Source organism: Vicia villosa, linkage group LG6 (genome assembly GCF_029867415.1).
Source record: "Vicia villosa cultivar HV-30 ecotype Madison, WI linkage group LG6, Vvil1.0, whole genome shotgun sequence".
NCBI lineage: Eukaryota > Viridiplantae > Streptophyta > Magnoliopsida > Fabales > Fabaceae > Vicia > Vicia villosa.
Window position 1 is genome coordinate 74,192,345 of NC_081185.1, and position 22,442 is coordinate 74,214,786.

At 31.8% G+C, this 22,442-nt stretch overlaps 2 protein-coding genes across 4 annotated transcripts; one reads left to right on the plus strand and one right to left on the minus strand.

Moving 5' to 3' along the window:
• The first annotated feature begins 9,232 nt into the window (after nt 1–9,232).
• LOC131609225 (F-box/kelch-repeat protein At3g23880-like) lies at nt 9,233–13,640 on the plus strand. 3 transcript variants are annotated; one of them, XM_058880897.1, is made up of 2 exons: nt 9,233–10,746; nt 12,583–13,640. In XM_058880897.1, the coding sequence occupies exons 1-2, from the start codon at nt 9,491–9,493 to the stop codon at nt 12,590–12,592; spliced, it is 1,266 nt and encodes a 421-aa protein (XP_058736880.1). In that variant the 5' UTR covers nt 9,233–9,490; the 3' UTR covers nt 12,593–13,640. The 3 variants fall into 3 exon arrangements, with proteins under 3 accessions (XP_058736880.1, XP_058736879.1, XP_058736881.1); XM_058880896.1 differs by lacking the exon at nt 12,583–13,640 and adding an exon at nt 11,925–12,084; XM_058880898.1 differs by lacking the exon at nt 12,583–13,640 and adding an exon at nt 11,925–12,084 and having other exon boundaries at nt 9,233–10,607.
• Nucleotides 13,641–17,651: 4,011 nt separating this feature from the next.
• On the minus strand, nt 17,652–20,513 carry LOC131611662 (F-box/kelch-repeat protein At3g23880-like). Its single transcript, XM_058883585.1, has 2 exons — nt 19,164–20,513; nt 17,652–18,043 (listed from the first exon to the last, which is right to left on the minus strand). The coding sequence occupies exons 1-2, from the start codon at nt 20,429–20,431 to the stop codon at nt 17,998–18,000; spliced, it is 1,314 nt and encodes a 437-aa protein (XP_058739568.1). The 5' UTR covers nt 20,432–20,513; the 3' UTR covers nt 17,652–17,997.
• Between the last annotated feature and the right edge of the window lie 1,929 nt (nt 20,514–22,442).

The following is a 22,442-nucleotide window of genomic DNA, read 5'->3' on the forward strand; positions in this document are numbered from 1 at the left end:
AGCTTTCAAACCCCGTACTCGTTAGGTTTGGGACAAGTAAATAACCTTCGCGAGATTACCCAACATTGCCACTTTCAAAGACTCATGCTTGTGTACGTGTGCAACAAAACAAGACTCATGCATTTAAGACGATCTCTCTATCTCTTAAACTACACAATCACATCTTTCCAACCTTGCACAACATTACACAACATGCAATTCAATCCAATCTCAACACAATTATCATTTAGCATTCCATTACATAATACATTCAATTACACCTCACACATGTTATTTAATCAATTAATAACACATATCGAACATATAGAAGTAATAGGTATGCAAGCCAAGTCTTAAACAAACAAGAAAATATTTTTGAATATAGTTCGCGCCGCCAACCCTTGGTCGCGCCGCGAAGTAACAGACAAAAACAAGGTATCTCAAAAATGCATTCAGTTCGCGCCGCATCCACATGTGCGCGCCGCGAAGTACAAGGCAGAACCAAATCATTTCAGAATTCATTCAGTTCGCGCCGCCACCTCTCGTTCGCGTCGCGAACGTAGCGAAAAATGAATTTTCTGTGTAAACTCAGCACAGTTCCCTCTTTTTCATTTCATTACTCAATTCACAGTTCAGTTCATTATTTGCACACGAATTTCACATACATAATATACACATAACCCATATGTATCCTTAGATTCATCAAAGTTTCATTAATCATGCAAATCCATGAATTTCACCCAAATCCCAAAGTTAGGTTTTTACATTCTTTTCATCCAACATGTTATAAATCAAAACCCACCCATAGAATCAAGTAAATAATCATGAATTACATGTTATTTCTACCCATTCCAAGCATAAACAACATCAAACAACACAAATCTCATGGATTATGAAAATACCCAAAGTGAAATCCCATGTTTTAACACATACAACATTACCCAATCATAGATTCTACAAGAATTTGTATTCAAACCCTTACCTCTTGAATTTCTCCTTCTAACTTCAAGAATCTACAATCCTCTCCTCTTCTCTCTTCTACTCTTTTGCCTCTTTTCTCTTCTCTACTTTTCTTTCTATCTTTCTATCTAATTTAGGTTAACTCATAAAATTCTCTCCTAACTCTCATTATCTCATTGGGCTTAACCCACCTAATACTCTTTCTCACTCAACTAAGCCCATTTAACTAATTTCAAATAAAATTCTACCATTTATTAATTAGCTAAATAACATATTGTCATCCAATTAAATAATTATCGCGCAAACAATAATTAAATAAAACACATAAACAATTATCAATTATCAAATAATCCTAATTAATTAAATCTAATAAAAATAGGATGTTACACTTCCCGTCAAATATCAGTTTTAAATCCTTCTTATATATATTTACATCATATTTACAATTTTTACAAACCTACAATATATGACAAACCTACAATATACTTAAAAAATTTATTTTCACATATGACATATTTCTTGTTATTTATTAAATATGAAATAAAAATATATGACCTTAATATGCGATTTTTTTATACAAAAATATATAAAAAAAAATCATACTTAATAGATTAAATCTATTTTTATAGAAACAAAATAATATTGTCAAAATAAATTTTGAAAAATAAAATAAAATTGCATCTCATTACTTAAAGAGTTTAACTTACAGGAATTAACCTGTCAATTTTTTTAACTGATTTTCTATGTAATGGTAAAAGAAATCGAAAAAAACTAATTTTATATGTAATAGTCAATAGGAAAATAAAAAATTGTGTGATGCAAAATATTTTTTTATATTAATACATATATGAATTAAATATTTCAAGATAATATAGTTTTTTTCAATAAAGGCGGAGCAGAGTCTGTCTTTGAATTTATCTGGCTGTATTAAATTATTAAATAGTTATTTCAAAAATTTCATATAAGAAATATTTTTAGTATAATTAAAAACCCGTGAATTCAGATGAGTTAACAAAACTCAGTTGAATTCAGATAAGTTAATTTTAAAACTACAAATTTGAATAAAATCATTTTTCCTATTCAAATAAATTACATTTTAGATATTAGTCAATTTTTCAAACATAAAATTTATAACAGCTTCCCGTCAAATATCAGTTTTAAACCCTTTTTATTATATCATATTTACGGTTTTTACAAACCTATAATATATGACAACTCCCGTTAAATTTAAGTTCTAAATAAATTCTTAAAAAAAACATTTTTACATATTTTCTAATAAATATATTATATTGAATTGAAATAGAATTAAATATTATAATTAATATATTATATATTATTTTAATAATTCAAAATAATTAAAAAATCTATGTTTATTTTTGGTTATGTAAAAATTAATAGACGTAAATGATTAAGGAAATAATATATTTTTATAATAATTAAGAAAAAAGTTCACTATTACTAAATTATTTGGAAAAAAATATTTATTAAAAATTATGAAAATATTTTCATTAATTTTAAAAAATATATTTGGTAAGGTATAAATAATAAGTACTCATATGAAATATAATTTCATATGACATTTATAATGATAATAATGCTACTAATAAGATGAATTCTTTAAAAATATTTGTTATTTATATAAAATTAAATATAAAAATTAAATACATATTTCTAGTTATTTATTAAATTTGAAATAAAAATATATGACCCAAATATGTAATTTTTTATTCAAAAAATCCATAAAACAAAACCATACTTAGTGGATTGAATCATTTTTTATAGAAACAAAATAATATTGTTAAAATAAATTTTTAAAAATTAATTAATTGTTTATCAAACTCCAATTTAAAAAATAAATAAATTTTGATATTGTAAAAAAGATAATAAAAATAATTGTTGATTAATCTAATTTATATATTAATTAAAAAAAGTTTATGACTTGTATTGGAAATTTAAATACTTATTATTGATCATTATTATCCACCTATCATATAAATAAAATCTAATAATTACTTATTATTAGCGTCAAAAAAATATTAATAAATATTAAAAACACTCTAAAATTTTAATAATTACTTAATAAAATTCTATGATACTATTATACACATTTTTTAGTTCATTTATTATATATTTTTAATTTGCATTAATTATAAATGATCACCATAATATTAATAGGTTGAATAAACAATTTTAAATAGTAATTGTAAGTTTAAAATAAATAATTAAATATTAATTATGGTTAATTTTTATTTATACGTATTAAATATATAGTTTTCAAAATAAATAAATTTCCATTCAAAATAACTATTTTGAAAAAGCAAACTGTTATTATTTTCTTGTTTTTATGTTAAAATTATTAAATAGTTTTTTGTTTTAAATTTACAGTAATTATCACAAAAAAACTAAAAAAATATATTGAAATAATTGTTTTATTAACCTAATTTGGATATTAAAATAAAATTTATAACTTATATTAAAAATTTAAATAATTATTGTTGTTCATTATTACCTACCTATCACATAAATCAAATCGTAATAAATATTTATTAAAAATTAATTTAAATTAAATATAAAAATTTAATATAACTAATTAAAACTAATAGAGATATTTATTGTTGTTGTTAAGTAACATAAATATTATAATACCTTCAAAATTGAGAAGAATTGAATGAAACAATGAATGCATAAAAAATCAAACAATTTACATTAATAGAGAATCAATTTACTCATGACTGCATAGAAAATCAAATAATTCACATTAATAGCCGCAATTATAAATAATGATTGAATTCAATATCAAATGAAAGTGTTAAATAATGAAAATTTCTTTAGCCACCTCCCTATGGGGGTCACCCCCAGCGAAAATCCCAAAATATTCCTGCTTCGGAAATGAACTTCCGAAGCGCTTTTTTTTTAAAAAAATTTTCACAATTCGGAAGTGCATTTCCGAAAACACCTCATGGGGGGTGTCTTCGGAGATGAACTTCCGAAAACACCTCATGGGGGTGAATTCGGAAATGAACTTCCGAATTATGCAGAAACTGTGTTTTTTTTTTATGTTTTTTCTTAAGTCTCGCATTTTAATTAAACGCAAACGCCAAATAAAATAAGCAACAGATAAACTGAAAATACTAATATGATAAATCCAATCCAAATAATATATACAAACCGAAAATAATAATAACACTGTGCGAAAGATACAATCCGTAATAAAAAAATAAATAAACTCGACCACTACTGGGTGTGCCTAACCCTCTCACCCTGGGCCCTCCTCTGCCGCCTGTACCCCGCTGCACGGCCCGCATCAGTGACGATCATCTCCATCACAGTGACTGCCTCTGGACCGCCCTGATCAACGATACCTCGATCCAACGCGTCCCGCCCAAGCATCTCTATCCGCTGGCAGATCGGCATGAGATCAATGGCGTGGTCATCCTCGGCCTGCTGGTTCTCCAGGATCTCCTCGTGTGCTGGCCTAGGTGCGCCGGGAACGTCGGGTCTCAGCAGAGGATGGGACACCCGGTAGAACCATGTGACGTACCCCTCCTCACTGTGCCAGTCCTGTGTGACCCGAGTGAGACGGTACTCCTGCGGTACCACATGATGCTGCCAGTCCGCCCATATGGCAGTGAGCTGCACTCGGGTCACTGTGTCGGGAGCAGCCTCAAAGGGTGACCTGGGTATCCGCTGCACGAATCCGAACTGACGCATGCACCGCTCAGGGAGATACCGGACCATGATGCCGGTCCCGCATGCCAGCCAGCCTGAATATAGAGCAATGCCGTCAAAGGGGACAATCTGAGCGTAGTCGCTGAATGGCCTCCAGGTGACGTCGTCGTGCATCGTGCGGTCCAAGTATAAACGGTATGGTCCCACCGCATCGTTCCCCCTCTGAAGAGCGTATCTGGCGGCCCTGGGCATGGCGTCCACGTATGCAGGATCGATGTGAAAGCCGTGGATGCGGGAGAAGTAGGAGATGATCCAGCTCTGAAACAGAAACACGATAATGTATTAAAAATAAATACGAAACATAAATAAATAAATAAATACGATAATGTATTAAAATAAAACGTACCGTAAGTAGTGTGCAGGATCCGACCAACTGCCTCGTCCTCTAGTTGGAGGCCTCATTCAGCTTCTGGTAGAGGTATGCCAGAGTAGCTGCCCCCCAGTTCCACTGGTGAACGGTATCCAGGTCCATGAAGTAGCGGAGGTAGGTCACGTCGACGTACCTGGCACTCTTGTCCACAAAGCATGCAGCGCCTACCACATGCATGTACCAGCACCGAAGAGCGCAGCTGCGGTGATACTGTGTGAATAGCTCGTCACCCTCACCCTCGGCAGCCGCGTCCAGGTGGTGCTCAAAATAAGTGCTCAGTGTGGTGAACCGGACATGAGGCCCAGATGTCGTGGCGCACTCAAAGTGAGCAACCTCGTGCTCCATGCCCAAATAGAGCGTCATCCACTCAATGGCCTCGACCCTCTGGATCTTGGAGTGGGTGAGTAGCGGCCCCCTAATCGGCAGGTGGAGAAGACACTGCACGTCATGCAAGGTGATCGTCATCTCCCCAACCGGCAAGTGGAAAGAGGACGTCTCCTTGTGCCAGCGCTCCACAAATGCCCCCTGCATGCCGGTGCTGATGGTGGTGTACCCCGTCATGCAGAGCCCGCTAAGCCCTGAACCTCGCACATGGTCGTTAAACCACTCAGCTGTTGGTTTAAACAGACTGAAAATCTTCCAAGCGTGGTTAACCATTTTCAACAGCTCTCGCTCCTGTTACAAAAAAAAACAAATAAGCAACATATATCAAATAAGCGACAAATAAACGGTTAAATTATAAAAAATGGTGACAATTAAACGGTTAAATTATAAAAAATACCTCTCCCTCCCAGATACGCCGAGCGACGTGATCGTGGTAGCTAATCAGCACGGAGGTGTCAAAGGGCCCTCCCGGATAGCCGTCCTCCTGCTCATCATCCTCTCCGGCTGGAGGGTCAACATCCGGTACCCCCTCCGGCTCGTGGTAAGTCACTGCCGCCACCTCCTCCTCTCGCTGGCGGGAAGAAGATGCCCGAGCCAGCCGACTCCTAGATCCTGAACCAGATGTACCCTCTCCCACGTCCACGGGAACTCGCACACGGCGTCCCTGGCCCTGCCCCGTCCCTGGGTCGACGCCAGCTGCGCCGCCGCCCGCTCGCGTCTAGCCGACGCAGTCTGAGACTATCTCCCTTGTCTGATGCGTGCTGGTTGGTTGCCTGACATGTTCCTGTAAATAATCGAAATCGATTAATATGCGAGACAAATGAAAAAACAAAAAAAAATGCACTTCTGATACAGTTCGGAAGTTCATTTCCGAAAACTGGGATGGAGGTGTTTTCGGAAATGAACTTCCGAAACACCCCTGTGATGGAGTTTTCTGCAACTTCCATGGCAGACCCCAAAATCAGACATAAAACCAATTCAAAATGCTTCTAAACAACCTAAATACTACTAACAACCTACCCATATATCATTTATGCAATTGAAACCCTAAATAACATGCATTTGAATAATGAATCTAACAAATTCAAAACTTACAAATTGAGTGATTTGAGGGCTTTTGAATGTTGTATAGCAATGTGATTGGAGCCTTGATGCAGCCTTGGAAGTGTGTTTGCACAAATTTTTGCCTTTGCTTGTTTTTGATTTGAGTTAGGGTAAATGAATGGGGGAGGGGGAGTGTTTTGATAAATCTGCAGAACGCGCAGTATTTCGGAAGTGCACTTCCGAAATGCTGTTTTCGGAAATGAACTTCCGAAATAAGACAATTTTTTCAAAAAAAAAGGCGCTTTCGGAGATGCATCTCCGAAAACACCTTTTTCTTGCATTTCGGAAATGCATTTCCGAAGTTAGGGGTAGTTTGGGTTTTTCACCAGAGGTGACCAAGAAGACATGGGGGTTGATAAAGAAATTTTCTAAATAATAGGAGAGAATATTTAAAATTAATGAATATTAATTAATTTCAAATGAAAGTGTTATGCACGAGATGTGTTTGATGGAATGGTTGAGAAAGATGTTGCTGCATGGACGACTATGATTTGTTGGTATGCTAAGGTCCGGAAGATGGTTGATGCAAGGTTGTTGTTTGGTAAAATGGGGTAACAAAACTCTTTTACTTGGACTACCATGGTTGTTAGGTATACAAACTGTGGATACATGAAGGCTGCCAAGGAATTGTATGATGTCATGAGTGGCAAGGACATGGTCACACAGGTTGCAATGATAGCTGGGTATGGGAAGTTAGGAAATGTGAGTGAAGCCAAAAGAATATTTGATGGGATATCAGTGCCACGAGATCCATCAACTGTAGATTAGTTTCTACTTGCAAAAAACTTACATTTTTGAAGAATATGTTAATAGAAAAATCTATTCAAATCATCTAAGCATGAACTAAATCAGTAAAAACAAAATTAGAATCAGTAAAAACCTTGTGCTTCATAGACCAAATGCAATAAATTTGTATTGGAAGCTTATAATTTCTGAAGCAAAACCAATTTCAACCATCTCAGTTAGTTATATCAGTAAGATATGTATAAGAATTTACACAACAACCGTATCAATCAAAGTTACATTAGTGATTTTATTTGTTAGAGTTCTAATATTACATCTCCTTTGAATTTACCTCAATAATAAATAAAGTATTATACTCAAGCTTTGCATAAGGAAGTACTTTACATTAGTAAAATGAAGATTACGGTACAGAACAAACAAAATTGCAAAAGAAATATTTGTAAGTTTTGGTTCACATTTTTCCCTCAAGCCAACTCACACCTTGATCACGCATTCCATCCCCTTCATTCCCCCCATAAGTAACAACAACATATCTAAAAAGAAACAAAAATCATCATCAAAAAATCACACACAAAAAACCTCCACAGCCCGGTACACACATAACCTTCTTACTCAATAACTTAGAACTGGAACTCAGAGACATTGAAGAAGCAGATCACGTGCAAATACACAAAGCTCACATAAAAGTTGTTGCCGAATTTGTGAAAAATCGAGCAGTTCCTTTCGTTAGGACTAAGTGATGAATTTGGCAAATCTGCTTTTGTGTTTTGGAAATTGAAAAGTTTGAAATCTGTTTCAGATGTTTTAGAATTGGGTTTCAATGGGGTGACTTTTTTATTCTAATTTTGATGTTTGATTGCTTGCAGAAAATTGATAAACCCCAAACTTTCAAGTTATACGTTTGTAGAAAATTGAACAAACTTTCGAGCTTGAGAGAGAGAAAGAGAGAAAAAAAGATGAGATGATGGAAGCTTACATGAGTGGTGCATACTTGAAACTTGGAAGATGAGATGTTGTTGTTTTGAAATGGATTTCATGTGTTTTTATGTTTTACAGGAAACATAGAAAATTGAAAAGTCTCAATAATAATTGCATATGGGAAGTTAGTGGTTTTATTTTTTCAAAATGGCTTTTCAAATTTCTAGTCTCGTAACACAATATATGAATAATGGAATTTATAATGGGCCCACTAAATTATTGTATGATAATAATAGATATGTGAAATTAAAATAAATAAGAAATGTAACAAAAAATGGTGGTATTATTGATCAAATGCATAAAATTGTAGCAGGTGTGTAATTAGTCACTTATGCCCATAGAATTAAAAAAGTTAAAACATAAATTCAGAAGGGTAAATGAGGTTTTTTCATGTACTTCTCTTTTAATAGATTGACAATAGACTCTTAATTTACTACTATCTTTTGGTCAAAAAAATTTACTACCACCTCCGTCCCTAAATATAAGACCGTGTACACAAAATTATGATAATTAAGAAAGTTGGTTAGAGTATTAAATTTATTGACTATTTGTACAATTTTTCAAATTTATCTTTAGGAAAGAGCAATCCATGCAGAAAAAGATGTGATATGATTAGGGGTGTATTTGAAAGAAAAAAAATTAATGCACTTTGAAAGTTGAATAAAAACAAGAAGAAAATTCAAGAGAAGCTTATAATTAAGAACCGAGGTTATTAATGATAAAAAGAATACACCAATGATAAATGAGAATAATTTAATAAAATTATCATTTTTTTTATTTATTATTATTTTTTAATTTGTATTAAAATGTCAACTATAACACATTTATTTTGAGATCGATGAATCGGAAATTTATACCACTTTAATGCCATATGGCAATGTAAGGCAAAGGATGAAAATGGATGAAAATGAAATAACTGTGATTGGAGCAGTTATAATGAAAGGAATAAAACGGTCACCTAAAATAAATCAACCCCTTTTATAAATTGAACCAACCCAAGAGTAGACGGTAGAAGGCTCTTAGAGGATTTGGGTTTGAATTGAGTCTTGAACATGCAGCAGGTCAAATCTCTTGAGAGAAAACTTGTCTATTATAGATCTACACGGAAGATTAGTCTCTAGTCTCTAGCGCAGAAATACAGAGACTTCCACAAACATGGTCTTTTGAACACTTTCTGTTTCAATTCTAAGTCTAACCACATCGGTACATTCTTACCCGCATATATAAACACATCTGCCTCTAATGAATTCCCCTCCGGCGAAGTCTCCGCATTTAAACGGCGCTCCGCCGTCGGTCCTCCTTGATGAACTCATTTCACAAATTCTTTCCTTGCTTCCTGTCAAAACTCTCATGCAGATGAAATGTGTTTGCAAACTATGGAAAACCCTAATTTCCGATTCCGCCTTTGCCAAATTACACCTTCAGCGATCTCCGCGCAACACTCACCTCCTACTAATACAAAATTGGTCTAATCCTGATGAGGCCTTGGATTGCAGTGTCGAACCCTTTCCTGTAACTAATTTGCTAGAGGTTCGCTTCAGTCCTTTCTATACATATAGGGAAATCAACGCCATTCCCGATGATCCACACTACCGATTGAAGAATCTAGATTGCTGGGAGGTAGTTGGTTCATGCAATGGCTTGCTCTGCCTGCGCGGTTCTTCTTGGGCCCCTAAGAATCACACCACCTGGCTCCGTTTATGGAACCCAGCTACCAACACATTATCTGAAAAATTAGGGTATCAAACTAACTTTTATTGCAGGTTCACATTTGGTTATGACATTTCAACAGACTCTTATAAGGCGGTGGCTTTCTCTGCCAACAAGGTGAAAGTTTTCAGGTTTGGTGATAATGTTTGGAGAAACATTGAATGTTTTCCAGTTGTTCCTTTTGACGTTGAGGCTACGCGTCTCAGTTGTCATCCATTTGTGTATAATGGTGTGTATGTCAGTGGAGCTATTAACTGGCTGGCTATTAGAAATAAGATCGAATATGAATGGAAAGATATTACCGTAGATCAATTTGTAATTGTCTCGCTTGATCTAGCTACGGAGACTTATCGGGAATTGCTGCCACCTCAGGGTTTTGTTGAAGTACCACCCGTTGAACCATCTGTCACTGTGTTGATGGATTGTTTATGCTTTTCCCACCGTTCCAAGGGAACTCATTTTGTTTTATGGAAGATGATGGAATTTGGAGTTCAAGAGTCTTGGACTCAATTCCTCAAAATTAGCTTTCAGAATCTTCGTATTGATCATGGCATTAGTGACTCGCTGGCATATGATTCTCAATTGTTCCTGCTACCATTGTGTTCTTGTGAGAGGAGCAACACACTGATAATGGCAACCAATGAACAAGGTGATGTTTTTTCCAATCAACGGGCAATTCTCTTTAATTGGAAACATAACAGAGTAGACCTAGTTACATCTTTCTATAATGATATATTGTGGTTTTTTACCAAGGGTTACGTTGAAAGCTTGGTTTCCACTTGTCCTAGGTAAGTTACTCTTCAATGATTTAACTGTTTGGTCTTCGTTATAAATTCATGTATGTTGATTTAAAATACTAGTCATTTCTTCATAATAGATGGTGTGAGTACTCTTCTGTTGTTTCTTTGTTTTTATATTATCATAACTAAAAGTCAACTCTCCCAAATAAAAATTAATGACTCTTGAATGATCTTTATTTAGTTAGTCTTTATAACATGTTATACAAAACTTAAGTATGAAGTTGTCCTCGACTTTAGAGGATATACATTATTTAGAATAGAAATGTAAAGAAAAACTTAAAACATAGTAGTCGGAATTCGGAAACTACGTAGCACAGACACCTCTGAAAAAATGTGTGTCTGTACTAGTGTCGATGTCCGGAACCGACACCAACATTTATAACTACGTTTAATTTATTATTTTTCTCAAATTATTACCGGTGTTGACATGACAATGTCTGTGTCGTTTTTATCATCTTCGTGCTTCATTGGAAACATGTCAATGGGTTGGTGACACACATGATATTATCTTTTAACTTGGACTGATTTGAAATCTATAGATCTTTTGACTTCTCCTGATTTAAGATCAAAAGAACATAGTCTCGGTGTATACATTGATAAGAAAAGGAAAAACATTATTTTCTATTCAAACTTATGTTATTTTCATTTTAAAAACTTGGTTATATATAATGAGTGTGTCTGTACTTGTACTTTGTATTGTAGAAATGTTCAAACTGGCTGAGCCTATGTTTGTGAACCTTGTTACTTCTTGGTTAATGAAGCCTATGAGTACAAAGGACCAACTTTATTTTGATTGAATAAGTAGTTTTGTTTATGCCAATTCAATTATATTCCACTAATTTTGGAAGCTAGGATTATTTTATTCTGGTAGTAATAATGATATTATCGAGGTATCTAATTTTTACTACCATAATATTTCTTATGGTCTTATATATAAGAAAAAATATTTTTTAAATACATTGAATAACTAATGTATTTAGACAATATATGAGTCAGATACATTGTCTTTTCAGTGAACCTAAAAAGTAAAATTTTTCTTATAAATAAGACCAGAAGGAGTAATTCCTATCACTTGTGAATTGGCCTGTCGGTATCAAGGTTGAAACTAATTTAATTATTTTGATGTTTCAATCTCCTGTTTAATACGAGTCTTTTTTGAATAATAGGACCACACCATCAACTTCAAGCACATATGGCGCTCTTGAAGGTTGATGGTAGGATGGTAGGAAGAAAGGAAAAAGAGGCTTATTGAATCTACAATGTTGTTTGTTTTAGAATTCAATTTGTACAAGATGTTTTTAGTTCTATTGATGCCTATTTTGGACCTCTTTGAAAGCGTTTGTAGAAATTTATTCCAAAATATTTGTGTTGTTTTGCAACTGTAAAGGTACACTACATACATCTTAAAAGTCTACTTTAGCTCATTCATAAAACTAGACACTAACACAATAGAGACATGTTATAGCATATATTAAAGAGAGAGACAGTGCAGAAAAAGAGTGCAACTACCAAGTATATGGAAGAGCAAGACATTTTAATCACCAAGAAGCATGAAAATATAGGACATGTTCTTATAAGACCAGCTTTAATTTTGGAGGACCATTACTTCATATCACGTGCCTAATGCCTTACCTAAGTAGGATTAGGAAGGGCTGCACTTTCAAAGAACTTTGAGAGATTAGTAGTTACTCATGTAGTTTATTGTTGATAAGGAGTAGGATCGAGGTTCCTGAGGATGATGAAGAGTTTTGTTGGAGTAAGCCCTAAAAGCCAATTTATACTGATTGTATTTATTTTTGTATAATGACTTTGATGTTGTTGCAGAGATCCTTAAATATCTATCTATCAGCTACTGTACTGGTACTATAGTTGATTTGCATACCCAGATTTAGTGATCAGTTTTCCAATAAGAGGTTGGTGACAAAGGTGCATGGAGTTGGGGTGGAGCCTGGAGGTGGGTGCATGTGAGTGGAGCCTTTACTATTGAAACTCATTTTATTAAGTTGTTTGGCCATCATGATGAAATAGAAGGATTGTCAAGTTCTTTAACAATATGTTTGGATGAATAGTTTTAATGTGAGAAATAATTTTTTTGATAGAATTTAAAAATCAAAATCCACATGGTTTGGTAAGAAAATATGGTGAATTGTTACTTGGCTTCGATATTTTTTAAAATTTTCAAATTGACCCTCTATTTTAAAAAATATATATAAACTAGTCATCTATGATTTCCATAAATTATAAATTAATCCCTTTGAATTTTAAAAATTGCAAATTAGGATGGAGTGTTAATTCATTGGTTCTAGTCTCAGTAGGTCATTAGATCACATAAAACGAATAAGAAAACATGAAATAGGGTGAAATAACCAATTATGGAGATCATGATATAATTCCCTTTAAATATGATTTGATTTCTCTGCCATTATTTTTTGTTGTGCTTTTGAGTAATTTTTATAACGGTCTGAATCAAATCACAATGGTCAAGTTATTCGATTCTAAGACTGCAAAATGCAAAATTTACCGCATTCTTTGTCCACCTTTCTACACCCTTTTAACACATCAATAATTGGCCAAAGTAGAGGATCCTTTCTCTTCCTTAATGAGGATGGCTTGCAACAAGAGGAGAGAATGGATGAAAATGTTGGGGGTGTTGTGAGCTTGAATTACAAGATGGTATGGTGATAATGTAAGCTAGGATTGCATGCAATGGCTCAAAAGAAAGTAAAAAAAATGCTTATGGAGAAACACATAGGGAGGACATAGAAAGAGAAACGTGATAGCCATCAATCTCGTTTTTCTCATAACACATTGAATTAGTTTGCTTGTTTTGTATACATCTCCACTTGACCACTTGTTTTGTTACAATTTAGTTTTTTTTTTCTAGCAGGAGACTTGTCTAGTTCTGTTAGAGTTTTATGGCTACCAGTAACTAGACTGTAATGGCATTTCTTATGCCTTGTTTCATTAATAAAGAGTTTATTCTTTTGGCTGTTAAAAAAAAAGTTTGCTTCTTTAATTGCATCCAGATATGAACTCAGAATTATTCACGAATGGAACCGTTGTTATCATTTGGGTTATGCTTTCTTCATTGTTTAGCTTATTTCACTAGATTAAGGTAGTGTTTGGCCCAACTTTTTATCTACTTTTCTTCTCCTTATAAGGAGATGGAGGGCCAAACACATTTTTTATAAAGCTCTTATGAAAAAAAGTAGCTTTTTTTTCAAGGCAAAAAATTAAATAAAAGGAGCTTGTAAAAAAGGCGTTGAAACCAACTTTTTCAGAGCTTAAAACATATGGTCGCGGTTCGAATCCCAACGAAAGCATTTTCTTTAAAAAAAATTGCGCTAGTGCAGTAAACGGCAATTTTTTAATTTTTTCTACGGTTCATAACATCTAGAGTTATGTTTTAATTTTTTTTTCTTCTTCTGTTTACATCATCATTTTTGTAGATACTAGTTTTGTCCAACTTTTTATTCGTTTTGTATATTATATCTTAATTTATTGTATAATGATTTTCAATAATAATATTATTAATTTCTTATACTATACACTATATTATAGATGTTAATACAACAATTAATCAATACGCATTATATATATATATATATATATATATATATATATATATATATATATATATATATATATATATATATATATATATATATATATATATATATAACTTTAATGAAAAAAATAAAATTAAAAATAACTCTAAAGTTTAAAAAATAATCATAACCAAACAACTTTAACTTAATTTTAAAAGCTCTTATTTTTAACTTTAACTTTAAAATAACTTTTAAGACTTAAAAAAGTCGGGCCAAACGAGCTCTAACTCTCTCTGCATGCAATTATAAGCCCTAGATCCATCATAAATTGATCATGGGTTATGGGTTTTGACTTTTGAGCATTAGTATCAAATGCTAAATTTGAAATCTAGATTTAGTGTTCGTAATTCTTACCATATAATAGAAAGAAAATTTCTCTATAGACTAATATATTTTTGGCGAAATTTCTTTTTTACTCTTAGAATTTAAAGATGCGTCTTCGAACGTACCAAATTTATAATTTTTTGTGTCTTCGGAGATACATATTTGAAATAATCCAATTTTTTAGGGGAGAATTTTTCGAATATGCATATCCGAAATAAATCAATATTTGTTAAAAAAATTAAATATATGTCATTATAATCAAGATATAATAATAATAATATCAATTTATTAAATATTTAAATCAATACATTATTTTCATATAAAATTAATTAAAGAAAAAAAAGCTAATATAAATTAAAAATTATAAAGTTAATAGGAGAATATTTTTAACATATAATTTCATTAATTATGATGTATAATGTTGTAATCATTTAAAAAATAATTATTTTAATAATTTAAAAAAATTTATGACAAACAAATTATTACAAAATTAAAATTTTATTTAATCTCTTTATTTCTTATTCATGACAATTTGTATTTAAGTTATTCTTTATTAATACTAACTCACTTTAATTATATTATAATTATATTTAAAATGAATATCTTTTTAAAATAAAATCAAAAGAAATTTGGGATATTGGTTTATTTTCTTGGGGTGCGTTTGGATATGTATATTCGAAAGATATTTTTTAGTTTTCATGGATGTTTTTCACTCTATATGAGTGTACTGAGAAATTCCCTAAGGCTTTGTTTGCGAGTTTGGAGGGGAGAGGAAGACTTCCGAAAAGGAAATTTTAAAAAAATATAGAAAAGTATTTGACATTTTTTGAAAAAATTATTTTGTTTAGAATATAAAGAGTTATTATCATTACTAAATTTTTAATTTTCAAAATACTATAACAACTTAAAAGATATTTGAAAATTTTATGTAAGCCCTCCAAAACCCTTCTTCAATACAATTTTTGAGTTTCTCATTTTATGGGATTTTTGGTGTTATGAATAAACTCAAACCCTCCTACCCAAAATCTTTTTATCTTTTTCATCTAATTTTTCCTATTTTCCAAAATCTGCCCCTCTCTTCCCCTCTAAACTCGCAAACAAAGCCTAATAGAAATGCTCCGTAACATATAAATTTATATCATACTAATTTATGAATTCTGCTGACAAATCCAAAATGACTAGAAATGCTCCATAACATATAAATTTATATCATACTAATTTATGAACTCGGTTGACAAATCCAAAATGACTAATATTGTGGAAACACTGGAGTACATGAGCAATACATAAATTGTGAAACTTGTGCTACTTGTTTGGAAGGAATGAAGGTGATACCAAAATGACTAATGTGGAAACCAATGTTTTAAAAACCGGATCAAACCGGTCGGTTGAAATGGGAACCGGTCAGATAATCGGTCTGGTTCAATAGCTGGATTGAAAATGTTATTGAATCGGTGTGAACCGGTCAAAACCGATGTAAACTGCTAAAACCAGGAAAACCGACGATTTTTCTGAACAGGCAGTTTAAGTGCATTTTTTAATTTTTTTTAATTTTAAAAAATTAAAACAACGTCGTATTGATTATTTTAATAAAAAATTAAAATAAAAAACAAAATAAATAAAATAAAATAAAAAATGTTACAGATGCGGTTGATTTTGTTACCGATGATTTTGATATTGAAGAAGGAGATTCCAACATTGAAACGATTTTTCCTTTCTTGAATTAAATTTAGTAGACAATGTAATTATTTTGTTATAAATTATTCAATTAGATTATGTTGCGGTTAAACTTTGTTTGCAATTATATTTTGTAATTTTGTACTTTTTTATTATGTGTGATACCTATGTTTAAAATTTGAATTTAAATTATGAACTCGTGAATTTATTTATAAAATGATATTTTCAAAAAATTTAAGTGCTAGTTATATTTTGTAGAGACTGAATCATCCAGTTTGACAAATTTTATACCTATATAATTTTGTTATAACGACCGATCTATTCAACCGAGTTATCCGGTTTAATCCAGTTTAGTCATGCGGTTCGATCAGTGAGGCAGTGGTTCGACCAATAAATCAGTGACCCAATACCCTCACCGGTTTAATGTCCGATCCGATTTTTAAAACACGGGTGAAAACAAGTACATGGGCAATACATAAATTGTGAAACTTGTGCTATTTGTTTGGAAGGAATGAAGGTGATATGGATGTTTTTTCCGAGGAATTTTAGAAGTGAAAAGTTGAGTTAACTTTTTGAATTCAAAAAGTTCGAAATTTTTCCTTTTTATTAGATGTTATAAAACTGAATTAGATGCAAGAAATATTGTTAAATTTCTATTTCTTGTTCCTTCTTATTATTTATATGATATTCCAATGATTGGAGATGTTATGGTTAATGGTAAGGAAATTTCAATTCAAGACATTTTTGAAAATTCTAGAGCAAACAAATCTAGAAAGTCATTAGATATAGGTTTCACCTAAATCCAGTTGTGTTTTAAGCCAATGAAGTGGACAAAATCTCTCGAAGATTAGATAATGGTCACTCCAGCGCCTATCCCCTCCGCAACTTAATTTTAACCATTGAATTAAGAATTCTCCAACTGCAGGGTGCTTCGAGATCAACCTGTGTGAAACACATCCCTCTCTTGAAATTGAAACCCTATACAACCACACAGAACCCATCGTCATCCTCAAGCATCATCCAAATGAACCATACACCGCAATCCAACTCTCTATCTCCAAATAATGCTCCCTAACGAGACTATACAAATTCCCAAAGAATATATAAACCACCGAGTTAGGTTCCCTCAAGTTGAGCCAACTCACACACTCGTCATTATAAACAACATTACCATCACCAATATGATACCAAACAGTGTCATTTTAAATGATGAGAAAAATATTTTAAGAATGTACTTTTAGACAGATTATTATGCAATCCGAAGATAACTGCAATTGTGCTCAGACAAGTTTTAGAGTTCATTCTTCTGCAACAAAAACTAAATGTGTCTCAACGCTGGGCCTGGGAGGATCACATGTACATAATAATATTTGTGTTAGCCAAAACCAAGGTTGATATCATCGTAAAGTAGTTGGATGTTTATGCAACAATAATTCTTCCCAGTGGCTCTCTTACACAAATAGGAGTACAATTGTAAAACAACATATTTTGCAGTAAATTCTACGACGTTTACAAAGTAGTCCTAAAGAGGAACCAATAGAGCCATAAACATCTTATACCAAATGAGCACTAAAACTAAAGAAAATATAGAGCTCCAATAATACTTTTTTCCTTTCTTCCTACCAAGCCATCAACCATCAATAATGCCATATGTGCTTGAAGTTGATGGTGTGGTCCTGTGATTCAAAAAAGAACCATATTAGACAGGAGACTGAAACATCAAAATACAAAATGTAGATAAAAAGTAAAGAAATTAGTTTCAACCTTGAGATTGAAACATAAAAATACAAAAAGTAAAAAGTAAAGAAATTAGTTTCAACCTTGATTACAAGCCAGTACTACTGCAATATCATCATCAGTACAAAAATAAATTAATCCTAGCTTCCAAAAATTGGATATACTTGAACTGGTATAAACAAAACTAAACCATATATAATAATTTATACATGTGTGTAATAATTTGTAAAATCATTTTAATGCTTAATATCTATATAGATCACCTAGATGTAAATATTGTAATAGGAATAGTATAAAAAACATTGTACAAATACAGAATACAAGTAGGTGAGTTGACAAACATACCTTCAGCTAGTTTGAACGTTTATACAATACAGAATACAAGTACAAATACGTTCATTATCTATAACAAAGTTTTGAAGTAAGCAAAAACATTATAAGTTTGAAGAGAAACTAATGTTTTTCTTTTTGGTTTGAAGTAAACAAAAACATTATAAGTTTGAAGAGAAACTAATGTTTTTCTTTTCTCATATATGTATAGATCTATAGATCATAAATCAGTCTAGGTCAAGAGATATGTCACATATGCATCACCAACCCATCGATATGTTTCTAGCATTAACCAAAAACATTAAAAGTTTCAAGAGAAACTAATGTTTTTCTTTTCTCATATAAGTATAAATCAGTCCAAGTCAAGAGATATGTCACATGTGTCACCACCAACCCATTGACATGTTTCTGGCATTAACATTACACTCTCTTCTCTACCACTTTTTAACATTATCCCAAATTAAGGACATCTTCGTACTTTAGTTTTGTATAAAATGGTTTGAAAAGACATAACAAATAAAATCATTCAAGAGTTACTAAATTTCCTTTTGGGAGGATCAACTTCTAGTCATAATAATATTAATAGTAATAATATTTAAACAAAGAAACAACATAAATCCTAAGCCACTGAAAAGAGAGTACCCGCACTAGCTAAGATTTTAAAACATCATACATGAAACTACAACAAAAAGAAAAACCAAACAATTAAATCATTGAAGAGAAACTTACTTTGGACAGGTCGAAACCAAGCTTTCAACATAATCCTTGGTATAAAACCACAATATCTCGGTGTGCTTTGAAGTAATTTCCTCTACTATATTATATCTCCAATTATAGAGAATTGCCGGTTGGTTGTAAAAACCATCACCTTCTTGATTGCTTGCAATAATCAGTGTGTCGCTACTGTCAGAAAAATACAAAGGAAATAGAAACAATTGAGAACCATATGCCAGCCAATCATCAATGCCATGATAAATTCGAAGACTTTGAAAACTAATGCTGAGGAATAGAGTCCAAGACTCTCGAACTCCAAATTCCATCATCTTCCATATAACAAAATGAGTTCCCTTGGCACGGTGAGAAAAACAAAGACAGTCCATCAACACATTTACAGATGGCTCGACAGGTGGTACTTCAACAAAACCCCGAGGTGGCAACAACTCCTGGTAAGTCTCCGTGCCAAGATTGAGCGAGACAATCACAAATTGGTCGATGGTAATATCATTCCAATCATATTCAGTCTTATTTCGAATAGCCAACCAGTTAATAGTACTACTTACATAAACACCACTATTCACAAATGGGTAACGGCCGGGACTACTAGGATGAAGGCCAAATGGAACCGTTGGAAAACACTCAATGTTTTTCCAAACATTGTCACTCAAACTAAAAACTTTCACCTTGTTTGGAGAGAATGCCACCACCTTATACGAGTTGGCTGAAACATCATAACCAAATGCCAATCTCCAAAAGTCAGTTAGATAACCTAATTTTTCAGATAATGTCCTCGTGGCTGGGTTCCAAAAACGGAGCCAGAATATTTTATTCTTGGTAGCCCAAAAACCACCGAGCAAGCAGAGCAATCCATTACATGAACCAACTATCTTCCAGCAATCCATATTCCTCAATCGGTAGTGAGACTGAGGATCATAGGAATTAGTGATACGCCTCAATCGATAGTTGTCAATGATGAGCAATGGACTCTCTATCAAATCAGTTACGGTAAAGGGTACGACACTGCAATCCGAATCCTCGTCAGGCATAGACCATTCTGGTGTCAGTAAGAAATGGGTATTTTTTGGCGATCGCTGAAGGTGCAATTTGGCGAAAGCAGGACCGGAGATTAGGGTTTTCAATGACTTACAAACACATTTCATTTGCATGAGAGTTTTGACAGGAAGCCGCGAAAGAATTTCTGAAATGAGTTCATCAAGGAGGACTGACAACGACGGCGGAGCGCCGTTTAAATGCGGAGACTTCACCTGAGGTGAATTCATGAACGGCTACTGAGTCTGTGCCGGTAAGAACGCACTGATGTTAAAATTGAGATACAACGTATTGAAGTTGAAACCCTCGTAATTTACCCGGAAAAATAAAGATAAGAAATTTTATTTTGAAAAGTTGTTTCGCAAACATTTTGATATTTTTAGAAAAATTTATAGTTTTAATTAATTTTTTAAAATTTCACGGGAATCTCATTCCCATCCTTTTACATGAGAATGATTTCATATGAGAATGATTTCATGAGAATATGAGAAGTTATTTTCATTCTTGTAATAAACATGAGTATACACATTTTTTATTGATATATGGAATCTTATTTCTAAATTTGAAACAAATACACCCTAACATTTGTGTATTTTTTTTTACAAGTCGTGCAAGTCTTTAAACAGCATAATTATTTTATAAAAAAACTAGTAGGAAACCCGTGCTATCGCACGGGTCAGGTCGAGGTTTCACATTACATGTATCCAAATATCACTTGTAAAGTTCTTCTATATAAATCAACCATATATATTTAACCAAAATGCAAACAAATTTTAGTCAATGTTATTCCCAATGAAAGAGCTAATAATACATCAAATTTTTTAGCTCTTTAAATATAAACAATAAACATATGTATTCATATTACACATATCAATGATATTTTCAGTTAGATAACATTAATATATTTATACATTATAATCATTTATCAAAATTTAATTCATGTGTTTGGAATATCAAACATAATATAACAGTTCATAAATATTCACGTAATTTCAATCAATAAATGATATCTCATAGATACATTCACATCTACCCGTCAATTAATTTTATAACTTCAATATATATAAAACAGTAACAAAAGAAATAGTTAAAAGATAGACATTAAAATGATCCTTCAATCACTGGTATCTCATAGATGTGTTCACATCTACCCGTCAATTCAGATGAGTCAAGAAACGTCAGTCACTGGTATCTCATAGATACGTTCACATCTACCCGTCAATTCAGATGAGTTAAGAAACCCCAGTTGAATCCAAATGAGTTAATTCTAAAAATTCATTAAACCTATTTGAGATATTAGCCCATTTTCCCGAACGTAAAATGTATAACAACTCCAATTAAATGCTTAAGAGTTTCTACGTATATTATTATAATATAAAAAATATATAATTTTATAAGTTAAAAAAATATATTTGTAATTAAGAAATTAAATATAGTTAGAGAATAAAATTTATTAAATCTATTTGAGATATTAGCTCATTTTTTTCAAACCTAAAATGTATGACATCTTCCGTCAAATATTAAAAGTTTCTACGTTTAATGTATACTTAAAATATTTAAAAATTAAATAAATAATAAAAATATGAATATGTTAATAGAGTAATTAGATCTTGAATATTACAATTATAAAAAAAAAATAGAAATTTAAAACCTATGTATGGTAAATAATATATATATTTTCTTATATATCTAAAATAGTCAGATTAAGGAGTCTTCATTGGATAGTGTAATAAATATAAAATCTCAAATTTAAAATGCAAAAACGATCGTAGTTTGTTCAATTTATAATATTGACTATATTAATAAATTTTTATCATTTATCATTATTTTTTGTGATTACCATTTATCATTGAATTTTCATGACTACCCATTAACATATTTTTAACACGATTAAATGATGAAGTTAATTTGAATTTTTTTGAGAAGTTTTAGTTATTTCATAAGTTTACAAAAATTACAAAATCTCAATTAAATTTATTTTGTTTTATTAACCTTTCTTTAAAAGTCTAAATAATTTAAAAATAAATTTTATCTCAAATAAGGATCTAAATAATTACAAAATAATTTTATTCTTATATTTTTATAATGGAAAACTAAATATTTAACTTTGGAATAAAAAAAGTTATAAGTTGTAGTAAAAAGTTATAAATTTTATCTCTATTGATTTAGATTTGTTTTTATTAACCTTTTCTAATAATCTAAATGATTACAAAATATATTTTATTTAAAGTTAGAACTTTT